At 41.1% G+C, this 16,390-nt stretch overlaps 1 protein-coding gene across 1 annotated transcript in view; it reads right to left on the bottom strand.

The window, feature by feature from the left end:
* Nucleotides 1–6,824, bottom strand: part of LOC138847797 (vomeronasal type-2 receptor 116-like) — a 33,867-nt gene extending 27,043 nt beyond the window's left edge. The window contains exons 1-3 of the mRNA XM_070067602.1: nt 6,664–6,824; nt 3,121–3,412; nt 533–1,339 (exon numbers count right to left, since the gene is read on the bottom strand). Of these exons, the coding sequence (XP_069923703.1) occupies nt 533–1,339; nt 3,121–3,412; nt 6,664–6,824 (1,260 nt within the window). The remainder of the gene's footprint in view (nt 1–532; nt 1,340–3,120; nt 3,413–6,663) is intronic.
* Between the last annotated feature and the right edge of the window lie 9,566 nt (nt 6,825–16,390).

Here is a 16,390-nt window from a genome sequence, read left to right as displayed (position 1 = left end):
GAAGTGTTGTTATTTTTCTTACATTGACATATAAATACATGAAATCTGTGCCCTTTAAATAAATAAATAAAATTTGAAAGTCTTAGTTATGCAAAGTAAAAAGACACTATTTTCTGATACAATTTCTAATAGTATACATTCAAAATCGGCAATGACTGAAAACTCCAGCCAAAGTCAACAATCACAGATATAGCTGTAACCAATGGAAAGATCCCAGCTTCCAGGTCCAAGTGCTTGGGCCCCTGAACCCATGTGGGAGACCCAGAAGAAGATCCAGGCACCTGGCTTCGATCAGCCCAGCTGCAGCCATTGCAGTTATTTGGGAAGGGAACCAGCAGATGGAAGGCCTTTCTCTCTGTCTCTCCCTCTTATTGTAACTCTACCTCTCAAATAAAGAAATAATTTTAAAAAATCATCCATTGCAATCCTGTTGACCTTGAAATGAGAGCAGGGTCATGATGTTGTACCTTAATAAAACATCTCTAGATTCCATCAAGTGGGCAGTGTCTGTTCTGTTCCAGGGGAGGTTTACCTGCCAGGGAAGAATCATGGGCTGGGATGCTTCTGCTAAGGATCTCATTTCTACTTTCTCCAAAATCATTTTATGGAGGACGTGGGCCACTGTGTAGACAGCATTGTAGACTAAATAGCTGGAGTCAGATATGGTCAGCAAGTCAATGTGTCCTGGAAGAAACTCTAAAGAAGTATTTGGTGAGCAGGTTCCAATATGTCCACAAAATGATCCTGCAAGTGAGCAGTCCAGATGGAAAAGCCATAATTTACTGAAGTAAAAGTCTTCTGGGTAGTGAGAAGGCTTTGCCGTCTTGACAAAAAGTTTGAGGCCAGGGATTTCTTCCTTGTGGGGTGAAAAGGAGAAGCCTCCATGCAAAGAGTGCAGCATGTGGTTTGTCTCAGAAATGACAAGATCCCACTTTGATGTCATGATCCACACCTTCCCCATGGTTAAAAATGACTGCACTGAAATGTCCACACTGATGAGACCTCTTACATCACCATAGAGTATATGCACATTTGCAGATGAAACTCTGATGCTACTCATGAAAGTGAGATCACTATCCGCATACAACTTCTTTGTGACAGGGAGCTTCACTGTAAAGGCCACACAGATTCCTTTCTTGAGCATCGCTGCCTCAAAGTACTGAAGGAACTGCTCTCCCTTCATGTCATCAGACACAAAGAGAGCCACCCAAGTCCAGCCAAAATGCAGCAACAAGGAGATCATTCCATGGCCCAAAGAGCTGTCACTGCTGGCCATCTGATAGAGTGAGGGAAACTGGTCCTTATCATTTAGCATGGGATCAAAAGGGCCATAGGTGAGCTAAAAGCAAAGAAAAACACGATCAAACTTTTGTGGGATTTGGGTTGTTTCTCGGAAGTGAGTGAAAAAAATTCTAAACAAGGGATTCCTTCTGCAGTATGCTACTGAGTAAAGACAAAGTGCATGGCAGGAATGGACAAATCCTGCTATCTTGGCCACAGAGAAGACCATGCTTCACATGTCCATTGCTTTAGGTTAATAAATGTACACTTAAAGAAAATCTGTCAGTTTCTGTATGCTCTTCCTGTGCTGCAGTGGGGACTGAGAAGAAGGAACTTTGGATGCTACTTCACCCAGCCAGTGGTCTTTCCCCATCCTTGCCCAGGGTGACTGGTGGAGCAGAGCCACCTCCTCCAGCAGCCACCATTGTAGATAACTCTGAGACAGAAATCTCTACTGTGTTGATCTCTTTGTATCTGGAGTGCACTGATTACCACAGGAATCCTGCGTTGTCTCCAAGGATACAATCACCAACCCTCTTTGATTTGGGGCAAAATAATTTTTCCAAACCAGAATCCTCTGATCACCAGGTGGCCCATGTTTGGCATATACATGTCCTGATTTCTGCTTGTGTAGCAGGTCCCTGGTGAAGTATCTCTAAGTTGCTAGTGCAGACTCTGGGAGACAATAATTATAGCTCAAGTAATTTGATTTATTACATTCATATGGGGTTTCATTCCTGGCTCTATGCTTCTGCTGTGGCAGATTAAGTCCAACATCATGGGAGGTATTGGTGAGTGAACCAGCAGATGGGAATTCTGTCCGTCTGTTTTGTGTGTGTGTGTGTGTGTGTGTCTATGTGTGTATTTCTCTGGCCCTCAAATAAAAACAGCAAGACATGAGGACTAGTAAGCACAATTATGACTGGGAATGCTGCAAAGAAATCGATTTGTGTGCCTGTGAAAAAAGGATGATTGGGCACAGGGATTAGGTGAATTCCAGTCTAACTTGAATTGAGCCTCAACATTCTGGGTGTAGCCAGTTTGGGTCAGATGAGTTAAGTTCCAACTTGTAACACCAGCATCCCATTTCAGAACTCCATCCAGTTCAAGGCTTGGCTACACCACTTCTTATCCACCTTCCTGCAAACATGCCTGAAAAGGCAGCAGAACATGACACAAGTGCTGGACCACAGCCACTTAAGTGGGAGATCTGCATTCAGTTCCTAGCTCCTGGCTTCTACCTGACTCATATATGGCTATTGTGGGCATTTATGGAGTAAACCTGTGAATAGAAGCTCTCTCTCCCATTCTCTCTCTCCCTTCCGCTCTCTCTCTCCCTCTCCATGTTGGGGGGTGGGGGGTGTAACTTTCCCAATCCCTAATGCTTTCAAATAAATCAATCATCTTAAAAACCGCCTTGGAAATCTTTGAACTCACATAGCCATCAGACTTGTCCAAACAGAAACCATATGAGCAGGACTTCATATCTTAACATCTAATATTGCTTGGTCTCTGGATCCCTCCCAAGACAGTGCTGCACTAGGACAGGATACCTCTGTGTGCTGTGGACATGTCTGATGCAGTATGGAGCTGTATTTGCCAATGTCTCCAGCTGGTGGGGGATGGATACACAGGCCCTAGACAGTCATCTGGGGGGAGGCTCTCAGCATTCCCTGCTACTTCCTTTTGTTTCTTCTCCCTCCACTATTAATCACCCCAGGAATTCCCATGGGGTCAGTCTCATACCACAGGGAGATGCCGCATTTCCCTTTCTTCAGAGGTGAGAGAATAGTGTTGGAGGAGATTCAACTATTGTTCTCCAGATTCACAACTCATTACCTGTGGGGTTTTGTAGAGCTCCAAAAGCGTTCCAAATTCAACAGACAATGCTGATGTGGTTCCAGCAATGATGGCAACATGTCTGCCTTGTGTATGGCAAGTGTAGTTAGGTAAAGGCATAGTGGCCCCAAACAACCAATACACTATGCTCAATAAGGTGTACTGTTCACTGGCAAAGGCATTGTAGAATTTGAAACCGAGGGTCAGGTTGGGGAGTAGCTGGGGGTTTTTATTGATCTCCTGGATGGCAAAGCGGAAGGCCAGCACATATTGGTAGTTCTTCCACAGCCACCTAAAGAGAGGAGCAGCATCAGGGAGAAGGGTGAGACTATGGAATTCAGAGCAACAACAATGCCACGCCCTGAGGCAGCAATGATCAGACTCAGGCTTCCACTCAGTGGTGCCTCAGCTCTAGCAAAAGGAGGAGGTGTGAGTGAAGTTCCAAGTGCTCTAGAAGATTGTGGAATGGCCCTTGAACTCCTCTGAAATAAACCATGTCTGTTCTCACACTCACCTTCAGGAACCCTTTAGGAAAGCCTTGATGTGTCCCAACTTAAGGACAACACCCAGGAGCAAGCATTTCTGTTTTCAGTATTTTCTGGAGTAGGCTGAATACCACCTGACTCATCAGTTGTCCCAAATTTTAGAACTTTCTCCTCTTCAGCTAGGTCCATCTGAGCCATTTGACCCTGTCCTTGCTATAATTTCCTAATACAATATTTCACTCTGTTCAAGTCAGCTTTAACTTTTTGTTTTCTTTCAAACATAAGAATTTATCCATAAACTCTGTTGGATAATTGGAGATGTTCACTTGGTTTTCATTTTTCTCTGTATTGAATTATCATTTCATATTTTATATTTGCATATTCTCTCCATTTTTCTAAATAACTTAAGTGAAAATTTGATTTCTTAGAATTTAAGAAGAGCTTTCCTGTTTTATGTACCTAAAAGGGTATATGTTCTGTTATCTCACTATGTATTCCTTTGGAATTCTGGATTTTTCTAATTTCTTACATTTCTTCCATAATTTGAATGCTAAGAAAATTCCTTTCTGGTAATAAGTTACACGGGACTCAATATATTTATCCAGTCATTCCTTTAGTCCTTTGTACTTGGATATGTTTCTATTTGGGGCATAACTAAGAATTTGTCCTTTTCCTCAATATTACAATATATATTCATACAGTTTATAATTGGCAGTGCTTTGCTTATAGTTGAAAGGTATTTCTCTATTATGTCACACAGTGTTGTACATGTTATTCTTATATGTGGAGTTTGAAATTTAATTGTACCTGATAGGTAAAAATCACCATTCTATACACATATAATCCCAGGAGGTTTTCAGATCGTACAGAGGACTTTCTTGTTAACAATGAAGTTGACCTGAGAAATAAATTGTGTTCCTGGCATGTGTCCATAGCTTAGCTCTATTTATTTGAATGATAAATTAAAACCATTGAATAAACTTTTTTCTTTTATACATTGGCCTTCGTAGTATAATATTTCATTTCAAAGGGCATAACGCATTCACCCCAGAATATTTATAGCACTGGCTATCAGCTTAAAGTTGGCTAGCTTAATTCTTTTGTCCCTGAAGACAATGTTGAGAAAAGTATACTAAATATTGCTGCAAGCCACAGCATGGATAAAACAGGAAAACATGGTGCACTGCAAGATGTCATCACAAAAGACCACAAAGGATATGAATCAATTCACATGAAGTGTCCATAACAGGCTGATCCTTACAGACACAAGACAAATGAGTGGTATGCAGGAGAGAAAGAATGAAGGATGTGGAGACACTGAAAAGGAGTATGGGGATTTGTAAGCGGGTGATGAACATCTGCAGTTTTATCAGCAATGATTTGGTAACTATTTTAAAGAACCTTGATAAAAAAAACTTTATCTCATTATTCAATGATGCATCCTATCATCTCAGAAAAATATACAGTTTATTAAATAAAAATTATCATTAGAATATTACAGTCACACAAAATGAATGCCAAGTCAAAGGCCAAATACTGGGCAAACAAGTATGGGATATGCACATAAAATAATTCCCATCAGTCAGGCAAGTAACAACGTATCTTCCATCAGCTGTAGGGAAGTTATTTCCCTGTATTGAAGCTGGAGCTTCAAGTCAAACTCCAGAAAGCATCAATCATCTGAGCCCATCAAGGGGATTGAAGCATATGCAATTTTAGACTGTGACAAGCACAAGAGGGCTGGCAGGTCTGCACAAAATAGAGTGCCCAGACACTTTTTTACCTGGGGAAGAGAAGGCAGAGAGAAAAGCCTGGCCTCATCTCCATGGCATGATCTAAAGCTTTCACCCTAAGATTACCAAAAGGCAGGTCCTCCCTGTCTCCCACACAGCATCCCTGAGATGAGAGATTAACTCACCTTCAGATAATCACATCCTATCTCCCTATATCAGACAGAGTACAATCCGTAGCTGCCGCACAACCAGAAGATTCACATGCTTAAAATGTTTACCATAAATGTCCCATTAGGCATCTTGGCTAAGAATATACAAATTAAGAACAGACAAAATCAATGAAACATTGAGAAGGGACAGAACACTGTGAAAACACAGACTAGGAGAGAGCACACACTAACACTGTGCCTCAAAGGTCACCAGCCACATTATCAGTTGCCCCCAGTGCTTGGCAATCTGCTGAACTGATAAGCATTAAATTCCAAAAGGCACTGACAAGCACCAACACACACCATTTAAACCAACATCTCTCCGCCTCACCCTCTTCTGAACACATGAGCATATGGTTCTCTGCAGTGAGTCAGAAGCACACTCCACTGCCACCACCACCAAGGGTGCAGAGACAGGATGTCTGTTTCTAATCCTCACCACACATTAATGTTAACAGTTACTAAAACACATGCTGCTCAGGTGCGTCAAGCCCAGAATTAATGCAGTTTCTGTGTGGTTCCTGGAGAAGAACCTTCAGGATCCAAGTGACAGAATTGGAGAAGATAAACCCCTTTCTCCTTATGACTTTCAGGGACTTGATGCCTGCAGTCTGTTGGGGCTCAGTTATTGACATGTGGTTAGACACCGTCTGTTATGGTGGCACATCTCAGACACACATGGACTCACTCTCGGTTGCATTTTGACAATGCTCTTGTCAGCACTGACACTCAGAGTGACCCCTTAATCCTAACACTGACCCCAGACCAGGGTCTCAGTGTCTCAGGACACCTGTGCTCACTCCATGCAAGCAGGTAGGATGGGATCTGGAGTCCCCACATTATGACCAGGCCTGCTCCTGAGATATCCAAGAAAATGGATTGGGCACAGAGATATTAATGTCACTGCTCTGTCCTTGAAGAAATAAGAAGCAAATAGAAAAATGAACAGGAAGACATGGAAGGAACAAGAAAGGAAGGAATCTGTGCCCTTCTTTATTGGCATTTCTGCCACTTTTTGCATACCTTCCAGAATTCTCAGAAAGGATTAAACACAGTAATATACACTCACATTCAATCATAACCACACTTAATACATGCATACAATCTTGAACTTACCAAGACACAACAGTTCTATGCTTGGGAGGATATATAAAAGACATCTGGAGCTTTTCAGTTTCTGGTTCTGGGTAGTAGAGAGGGAAAAATCCACCCAGGATCAGGTCTCCATCTTGGTTGATACTTGGCTTAAGGTAATGATGGCATTGGCTGTAAGTCATGCCCTGTGAAGTGTGTATAGTGTGCAGGAGTAGGCACAGAAGGCTCATAGACAACATCTTGCCAGGGTTATCACAATGCAGAGATGAAGCCCAAAATGTCAGTTGAGAGAAGGGAACAAGGAGCTGGCAGGTGGTGGCTGGCTCAAAAACCTGTAGAGAATTGCTCCCTGTGCAGGGCGCAGCTGATTCCCAGTATTGCTGTGTGCCAATCTAGTGAGTCAGAAAGGGGCACATCTAGCAACTACAGGCAGTCATTTCTAAGGAAGTGAGACATGCAGTGAGACATTGCCCTTAGTGTCCCTGTGATCAGCACAGCACTTGGAGCTCGGCCTTTTCATTGCTTCACTGTGTCTCATACAGAAACTCAAGGGATCACCCTGCCCTGGGGCCCTGCACCTGTCACCCTCCATTCTGGGGGAAAACACATTTGAAAAACATGTTTTGGACTCTCATTCCTTTCCTCCTTGTGTGATTTCATCATGGCCCAACAAGGCACTGGGGACCACTGAATGATTGGACAGCGCACAAATGGCTGTTAGTCCAGTGCCCTTCTTGGTGTGTTTCGCTAGTTCTGAAAGAGTTGGTGCTGGGATCAACAAAACATCCAGTTGCATCATTCCACATATCTGCAGGATAGAAGTCAAGGGCTGATATTCATCACTGATGACTCTGTGCTCCCCACCCAGTCTCTTCATTGCTGTGTCTAACTAATATCACTCTCAAGTCTACAGAACTCTGCTGGGAAAAAATAGGCTTCATGATTGTAAATGTGTAGGCATATCCAGAAAAGGGTACAAGTTCACTCCCATATGTACCTCTGCACACTATTAATCCAGTTTCCCACTTCACTGATGCTCTCCCCATTCAGAATTCTGGAAGCCCCGTCAGCATTACATGGTTTCCATGTGACAAATGAAAGGAACTATGCTCTGCTCCAAACACTGACTTCCTCATCACACTTATTTTCCCTCACTTTTCAGAGAAAACATTCTCAACAGAATTTCCTTGCATGTTTTCAATGGATTACTTTAAATTGTATAGATTTTGCTTCCAAGGAAATGACTCAATTTGATATCTATATACATTGCAGTTAGCTCCATTCAAGTATTTACTGTGTATTTTACTTCACATGCTTCTCATCTGTATATGTTGACTGCACTTAAAGTCTACTGACTAAGCACTTTGCAAGTGGACAAAATGGTGTCCCTGTTTCCCTATGACGACGTGCAAGACAGCACTTGAACTCACTGGTCTTGCCTAACTGAAATTCTGATTCCTTTGACCAATATCTCCCTGGGTCTCTAAACTCCCAGCCTGGCAACCTTGGTTCTTTTCTACTTCTGTGAAAAATGACATAAGAATTTTGTCAGGATTGCACTACATCACTTTATGGCTTTCAGTATTATGTACATTTTAACACTATTAGTCCTTCCAGGCCATGAACATGGGATTTCTTTCTATTTATTTCTGTGTTCTAAAATTTATCTCAAGATTTTACAGTTTTCAGTTTACAGATATTTCACTTCCTTCCTCAATTACTATATAGCTTCTTTCTTTAAGATTTATTTCTTTATTTGGAAGTTAGAGTTACACAGAAAGAAAAGCAGAGGCAGAGAGACAAGTCTTCCATCCGCTGGTTCACTCCCCAACTGGCCACAATAGTTGAAGCTGTGCCAATCCAAAGCCTGGAGCCAGGAGCTTCTTCTGGATCTCCAATGTGAGTTCAGGGGCCCAAGCTCTTGGGCCATCTTCTACTGCAGAGAGCTGGATTGGAAGTGGAGCAGCCAGGACTCAAACCAGCACCCATATGGGATGCCACCGGCAGCTTTACGCACTGCACTGCAGTGCTGGCCCCTATCTATAGCTTCTTCATCATGCTTGTGCCCTTGATGATTGTTATTCTTCACTGTGAGAAATGCAGTGGCAGCCCCATGGCCTTCAACAATAGACCAGATCTCCATTCCACAAGACTCACTCACCTGCTCATGAAGTGGAACAAAAAGTGCTTACTCAATAAACACCTGAAGTATAAGTAACTGATGGAATAACGGTGCCATGCAACAAAAGTCAGAGGGAACAAATGTTCCTTAGGTCAGGAAGGTATAGGACTAATTAGGTGTGAAAAGATGTCACATTTTCTAGATTTCCTTCAAGAACTTTTTTTAACTTTTATTTAATGAATATAAATTTCCAAAATACAGCTTATGGATTACAATGGCTTCCCCCCATAACGTCCCTCCCACCTGCAACCCTCACCTCTCCCACTCCCTCTCCCCTTCCATTCACATCAAGATTCATTTTTGATTCTCTTTATATACAGAAGATCAGTTTAGCATACATTAAGTAAAGATTTCAACAGTTTGCTCCCACACAGAAATATAAAGTGAAAAATAATAGATGATTTTTTAAATGATGATGAAATCAGATCAGACCTATTGCCATGTTTAATCCCAGTGAGAGTCAAGTTGGGAATTGATAATTTCTTCTACTTCTTTTTTTTTTTTTTACAGAAGATCAGTTTAGTATACATTAACTAAAGCTTTCAACAGTTTGCACCCCCATAGAAACACAAAGTGAAATATACTGCTTGAGTACTCGTTATAGCATTAAGTCTCAATGTACAGCACGCTAAGGACAGAGATCCTACATGAGGAGTAAGTGCACAGTGACTCGTTTTGTTGACTTTACAAATTGACACTCCTGTCTATGGCATCAGTAATCTCCCCATGCTCCAGTCATGAGTTTCCAAGGCTATGGAAGCCTTTTGAGTTCTCCGACTCTTATCTTGTTTAGAAAAGGTCATAGTCAAAGTGGAGGTTCTCTCCTCCCTTCAGAGAAAGGTACCTCCTTCTTTGAAGACCTGTTCTTTCCACTGGGATCTCACTCCCAGAGATCTTTCATTTAGGTTTTTTCTTTTTTTGCCTGAGTGTCTTGGCTTTCCATGCCTGAAATACTCTCATGGGCTTTTCAGCCTGATGGGAATGCCTTTAGGGCTGATTCTGAGGCCAGAGTGCTGTTTATAACATCCGCCATTCTATGAGTCTGCTGAGTATCTCGCTTCCCATGTTGGATCACTCTCCCCTTTATTTATTCTATCGGTTAGTATTAGCAGGTACTGGACTTGTTTATGTGCTCCCTTTGACTCTTAGTCCTTTCATCATGATCAGTTGTGAACTGAAATTGATCACTTGGACTAGTGAGATGGCATTGGTACATGCTACCTTGATGGGATTGAATTGGAGTCCCCTGGTATGTTTCTAACTCTACCATTTGGGGCAAGTCAGCTTGAGCATGTCCCAAATTGTACATCTCTTCCCACTCTTATTCCCACTCTTATGTTTAACAGGGATCACATTTCAGTTAAATTTCAACACTTAAGCATAACTGTGTATTAATTACAGAATTAAACCAGTCATATTCAGTAGATATGGTAGAATGGTAGAGTTGGAAACATACCAGGGGACTCCAATTCAATCCCATCAAGGTGGCATGTACCAATGCCATCTCACTAGTCCAAGTGTTCAATTTCATTTCACAATTGATCATAATGAAAGGACTAAGAGTCAAAGGGAGGAATCTATCCATTTCTGATAGATTTTCTTGTTTGCTGGCATACAAGTCCTTGTAGTAATTTCTGATGATTCTTTTTATTTCTGGGGAGTCTGTTGTTATGTTTCCTTTTTCATCTCTGATTTTATTGATTTGGGTCTTTTCTCTTCTTTTTTTAGTTAGTTGGGCCAATGGGGTGTCAATTTTGTTTATTTTTTCAAAAAACCAGCTTCTCGCTTGGCTGATTTTTTGTAATGTTTTTTTTATTCAATCCTGTTAATTTCTTCTCTGATTTTCATTATTTCTCTTCTCCTACTAGATTTGGGTCTGGTTTGCTGCAAATTTTCTGGGTCCTGGAGATGCGCTGAAAGCTCATTTATTTGGTGCCTTTCCAATTTCTTGATATAGGCACCTATTGCTATAAACTTGCCTCTCAATACTGCTTTTGAGGTATCCCATAAGTTTTGATATGTTGTGTTGTTATCTTCATTTACTTCCAGAAAGTGTCTGATTTATCTTTTGATTTCTTGAATGACCCAGTGTTCATTCAGGAGCATTTGTTCAGTCTCCATGTGTTTGCATACTTTCTGGGGTTTCCTGAGTTGCTAATTTCCAGCTTCATTCCACTGTGGTCTGAGAAGCTGCATAGTATGATTCTAATTCTTTTAAATTTGCTGAGACTTGCTTTATGGCCTAGTATGTGATCAATCCTAGAGAAGGTTCCATGCACTGCTGAGAAGAATGTAAAGTCTTTAGATGTAGGATTGAAAGTTCTGTCAATATCTGTTAGATCCATTTGGGCTACAGTGTCGATTAAATCTACTGTTTCCTTGTTGATCTTCTGTCTGGATGATATGTCTATTTCTGAGAGTGGAGTATTGAAGTCCTCCAGTACTATTGTATTGGAATCTAAGTCTCCCTTTAAGTCCCTTAACATATCTTTTAAATAGACCGGTGCCCTGCAATTAGGTGCATACACATTTATAATAGTTCCATCTTCCTGTTGAATTGAACCCTTAATCATTATATAGTGCCCCTCTTTGTCTCTCTTAACAATTTTTGTATTAAAGTTTATTTTGTCTGATATTAAGATGGCTACACCTGCTTTTTTTTTTGTTTTTGTTGGCATGGAATATCTTTTTCCAACCTTTCACTTTCAGTCTGCAGGCATCTTTGTTAGAGAGATGTGTTTCTTGTAGGCAACAAATAGTTGGGTGTTGTTCCTTAATCCAGTCAGCCAGTCTGTCTTTTAACTGGACAGTTCACGCCATTCACGTTTAATGTGACTATTGATACATAGTGACTTTGCCCTGCCATTTTCCAAGAGATATTTTCTAGTATATGCTTTGAGCTTCCCATGCTCTTTTACTGGTGGTTTTTATTCCTTTCCCTTCTTTCATATTGATGGTCATGTTTCTGTGTTTCTGAGTGTAGCACATCTTTAAGTATCTTTTGCAGGGCCGGACGAGTGGCCACAAAGTCTTTCAATTTCTGTTTGCTGTGAAAGGTCTTGATTTCACCTTCATTCACAAATGAGAGCTTTGCAGGATATAATATTCTGGGCTGGCAATTTTTCTCTCTTAGCACCTGTGATATGTATTGCCGTTCCCTCCTAGCCTGTAGTGTTTCTGATGAGAAGTCTGCTGTGAGTCTAATTGGAGATCCTCTGAGAGTAATCTGACGTTTCTCTCTTGCACATTTTAGGATCTTTTCTTTATGTTTCACTGTGGTGAGTTTAATTACAACGTGTCGTGGTGAGGATCTCTTTTGGTCATGTTTATTGGGGGTTCTATGAGCTTCCTGTACTAGGATGTCTCTGTCTTTCTCCAGACCCGGAAAGTTCTCTGCTAGTATCTCACTAAAAAGGCCTTCTAATCCTTTCTCTCTCTCCATGCCTTCAGGAACTCCTAGTACCCGAATGTTGGGTTTTTTAATTCTAACCTGTAGATTCCCAACAATATTTTTTAGTTTTCTAATTTCCTCTTCTTTTCTTTGGTTTGATTGTATGTTTTCCTGTTCTCTGTCTTCTAAGTCCGATATTCTCTCTTCTGCTTCACCCATTCTGTTTTTGAGGCTCTCTAATGTGTTTGTCATTTGATCTATTGAGCTCTTCATTTCATTTTGATTTCTCTTCACTATCACACTTTCCTGCTCTACTAGTTTCTGTGTTTCATTTTGATTCTTTCTTAAAATTTCATTTTCATGAAAGACATTTTCAATCCTGTCCAATAAGGATTTCTGTAGTTCAAGGATTTGCTTTTGAAAACTTCTAAATGTTCTTATCATAAATTTTTTGAAATCCGTATCTTGCATTTCTTCTATCTCATCATCTTCATAATCTTGGTTTGGGGTGTTTTGTTTATTTGGAGGCATCATAATGTCATGGTTGATCTTGTTCCCTCGATTTCTGTGTTTATTGCTTGCATGGTTAATTCTGTTTCCCTCACTGTGAGGTTTTTTATTATTATTATTATACTATGTCCGTGTTAAGTGGACTGCCTGCTGTTGGAGGAGCCTTGGAGGCTTGAGATGGGTGTGGCCTGAGAGGTCTGCTTGGTTCTTCAGGGTTACAGGTGTGCAAAGGTGACACCCTCAGGTTATGCGTGGTAAATCTCTATTTATTTATTTATTCACTTATTTATTTATTTTATTTTATTTTATTTTATTTTATTTTTTGTTCAGGAGTTAAGTAATACTGCAAGGCTGAGCAGAATGGATGGTATGTAGCTTCCGATCTCTGGCTTCTACCCAAAGAATCTGTGCAGGCTAGGTTTCTCCTGCGGACTCCCACTGGGTTGCCTAGGCTACTGAATTGTAGCCTTAACTCTCCCCTTTTATTATGTATATCCCAGCTCTTTGTGTCTTGTCTGTACCAGTATGCCCCCACATATTTATTTATTTATTTATTTATTTATTTATTTATTTTTCCTTCTCTCCTATAGTCAGTCTGTTGGACTTTCCAGCTTCAAAACCCGCGTCTCTTTAAAATTCTGTATGCCGTTTCCCCGCCAATATCTCCAGTTACTGAGCTCACCTCCGCTTCCAGCGCCAATGTGTGGACTCGGAGCCCTGGGCGTCCCTCCTCTCCCCACTGGTGTCTTTGTCACATAGACTCCCCTTCCCGCACTGGCGCTCAGACTCTGCGGCTCCCGTGGTTAGGCTACCATGTGGTGGGCAACACTGCTCTCCCAGTAGGTCCTTTGAGTCACAGCGAATAGCTCCAGAAGAGTTTCCTCTGCAATTTTTTCGTGATCTTTTTTCTTTTCTTTTATCTTTTATTTAATGAATATAAATTTCCAAAGTACGACTCATGGGTTACAATGGCTTCCCCCCCCATACCGTCCCTCCCACCCACAACCCTCCCCTTTCCCACTCCCTCTCCCCTTCCATTCACATCAAGATTCATTTTCAATTATCTTAATATACAGATCAGCTTAGCATACCTTAAGTAAGGATTTCAACAGATTGCTCCCACACAGAAACATAAAGTGAAAAATAATAGATGATTTTTTTAAATGATGATGAAATCAGATCAGACCTATTGTCATGTTTAATCCCAGTGAGAGTCAAGTTGGGAATTGATAATTTCTTTTTTTTTTTTACAGAAGATCAGTTTAGTGTACATTAAGTAAAAATTTCAATCGTTTGCACCCCCATAGAAACACAAAGTGAAATATACTGCTTGAGTACTCGTTACAGCATTAAGCCTCAATGTACAGCACATTAAGGACAGAGATCCTACATGAGGAGTAAGTGCACAGTGACTCCTGTTGTTGACTTTACCAATTGACACTCCTGTTTATGGCATCAGTAATCTCCCTATGCACCAGTCATGAGTTTCCAAGGCTATGGAAGCCCCTTGAGTTCTCCGACTCTTATCTTGTTTAGACAAGGTCATAGTCAAAGTGGAGGTTCTCTCCTCCCTTCAGAGAAAGGCACCTCCCTCTTTGAAGACCTGTTCTTTCCACTGGGATCTCACTCACAGAGATCTTTTTGCCAGAGTGTCTTGGCTTTCCATGCCTGAAATACTCTCATGGGCTTTTCAGCCAGATCCGAGTGCCTTTAGGGCTGATTCTGAGGCCAGAGTGCTATTTAGGACATCTGCCATTCTATGAGTCTGCTGAGTATCTCACTTCCCATGTTGGATCACTCTCCCCTTTATTTATTCTATCGGTTAGTGTTAGCAGATACTAGACTTGTTTATGTGCTCCCTTTGACTCTTAGTCCTTTCATTATGATCAATTGTGAACTGAAATTGATCACTTGGAATAGTGAGATGGCATTGGCACATGCCACCTTGATGGGATTGAATTGGAATCCCCTGGTATGTTTCCAACTCTACCAATTGGGGCAAGTCAGCCCGAGCATGCCCCAAATTATACATCTCTTCCCTCTCTTATTCCCACTCTTATGTTTAACAGGGATCACATTTCAGTTAGTTTTCAACACTTAAGAATAACTGTGTGATAATTACAGAATTAAACCAGTCATATTAAGTAGAACAGACAAAAAAAATACTATGAGGGATAATGTATTAAGTTGTCCATTAGCAGTCAGGGCTATGCTGATCAAGTCACCATTTCCCATAGTGTCCATTTCACTTCAACAGGTTTCCTTTTTGGTGTTCAGTCAGTTGTCACCGATCAGGGAGAACATATGGTATTTGTCCCTTTGGGACTGGCTTACTTCACTCAGCATGATGTGTTCCAGATTCCTCCATTTTGTTGCAAATGACTGGATTTCGTTGTTTCTTACTGCGGTATAGTATTCTAAAGAATACATATCCCATAATTTCTTTATCCAGTCTACCATTGATGGGCATGCAGGTTGGTTCCAGGTCTTGGCTATTGTGAATTGTGCTGCAATAAACATTAGGGTGCAGACCGCTTTTTTGTTTATCAATTTAAACTCCTTTGGGTAAATTCCAAGGAGTGGGATGGCTGGGTCGAACGGTAGGGTTATCTTCAGGTTTCTGAGGAATCTCCAGACTGATTTCCATAGTGGCTTGACCAGTTTGCATTCCCACCAACAGTGGGTTAGTGTCCCTTTTTCCCCACATCCTCGCCAGCATCTGTTGTTGGTAGATTTCTGTATGTGAGCCATTCTAACCGGGGTGAGGTGAAACCTCATTGTGGTTTTGATTTGCATTTCCCTGATTGCTAGTGACCTTGAACACTTTTTCATGTGCCTGTTGGCCATTTGGATTTCCTCTTTTGAAAAATGTCTATTGAGGTCCTTGGCCCATCTCTTAATTGGGTTGTTGGTTTTGTTTTTGTGGAGTTTCTTGATTCTTTGTAGATTCTGGTTATTAACCCTTTATCTGTTGCATAGTTTGCAAATATTTTTTCCCATTCTGTCGGTTGTCTCTTCACTCTCCTGACTGTTTCTTTTGCAGTACAGAAACTTCTCAATTTGATGCAATCCCAATAGTTGATTTTGGCTTTGACTGCCTGTGCCTCCCGGGTCTTTTCCAGAAACTCTTTGCCTGTGCCAATATCTTGAAGGGTTTCTCCAATGTTCTCTAATAACTTGATGGTGTCAGGACGTAGATTTAGGTCTTTAATCCACGTTGAGTGGATTTTTGTGTAAGGTGTAAGGTAGGGGTCTTGCTTCATGCTTCTGCACGTGGAAATCCAGTTTTCCCAGCACCATTTATTGAATAGACTGTCCTTGCTCCAGGAATTAGTTTTAGATCCTTGATCAAATATAAGTTGGATGTAGATGTTTGGATTGATTTCTGGTGTTTCAATTCTGTTCCATTGGTCTATCCATCTGTTTCTGTACCAGTACCATGCTGTTTTGATCACAACTGCCCTGTAGTATGTCCTGAAGTCTGGTATGGTGATGCCTCCGGCTTTGTTTTTGATCTTTTTTCTGAGGCTACCGTAACTCCGCTTTTATTACACTAAATTTTCCCGGACTATCGGTGCGCGCCCTCTATTCTGCCATCTTGGCTCCCTCCTTCAAGAACTTTTAACAGGATTTAAAATAGTGGCATTACTGAAAACTTGATCTTT

This window comes from Oryctolagus cuniculus (assembly GCF_964237555.1).
Source record: "Oryctolagus cuniculus chromosome 16 unlocalized genomic scaffold, mOryCun1.1 SUPER_16_unloc_1, whole genome shotgun sequence".
NCBI classification, from domain to species: Eukaryota; Metazoa; Chordata; class Mammalia; order Lagomorpha; family Leporidae; genus Oryctolagus; species Oryctolagus cuniculus.
Note: the sequence above shows the minus strand (reverse complement) of the source record. Positions and strands in the feature narration are given on the sequence as shown.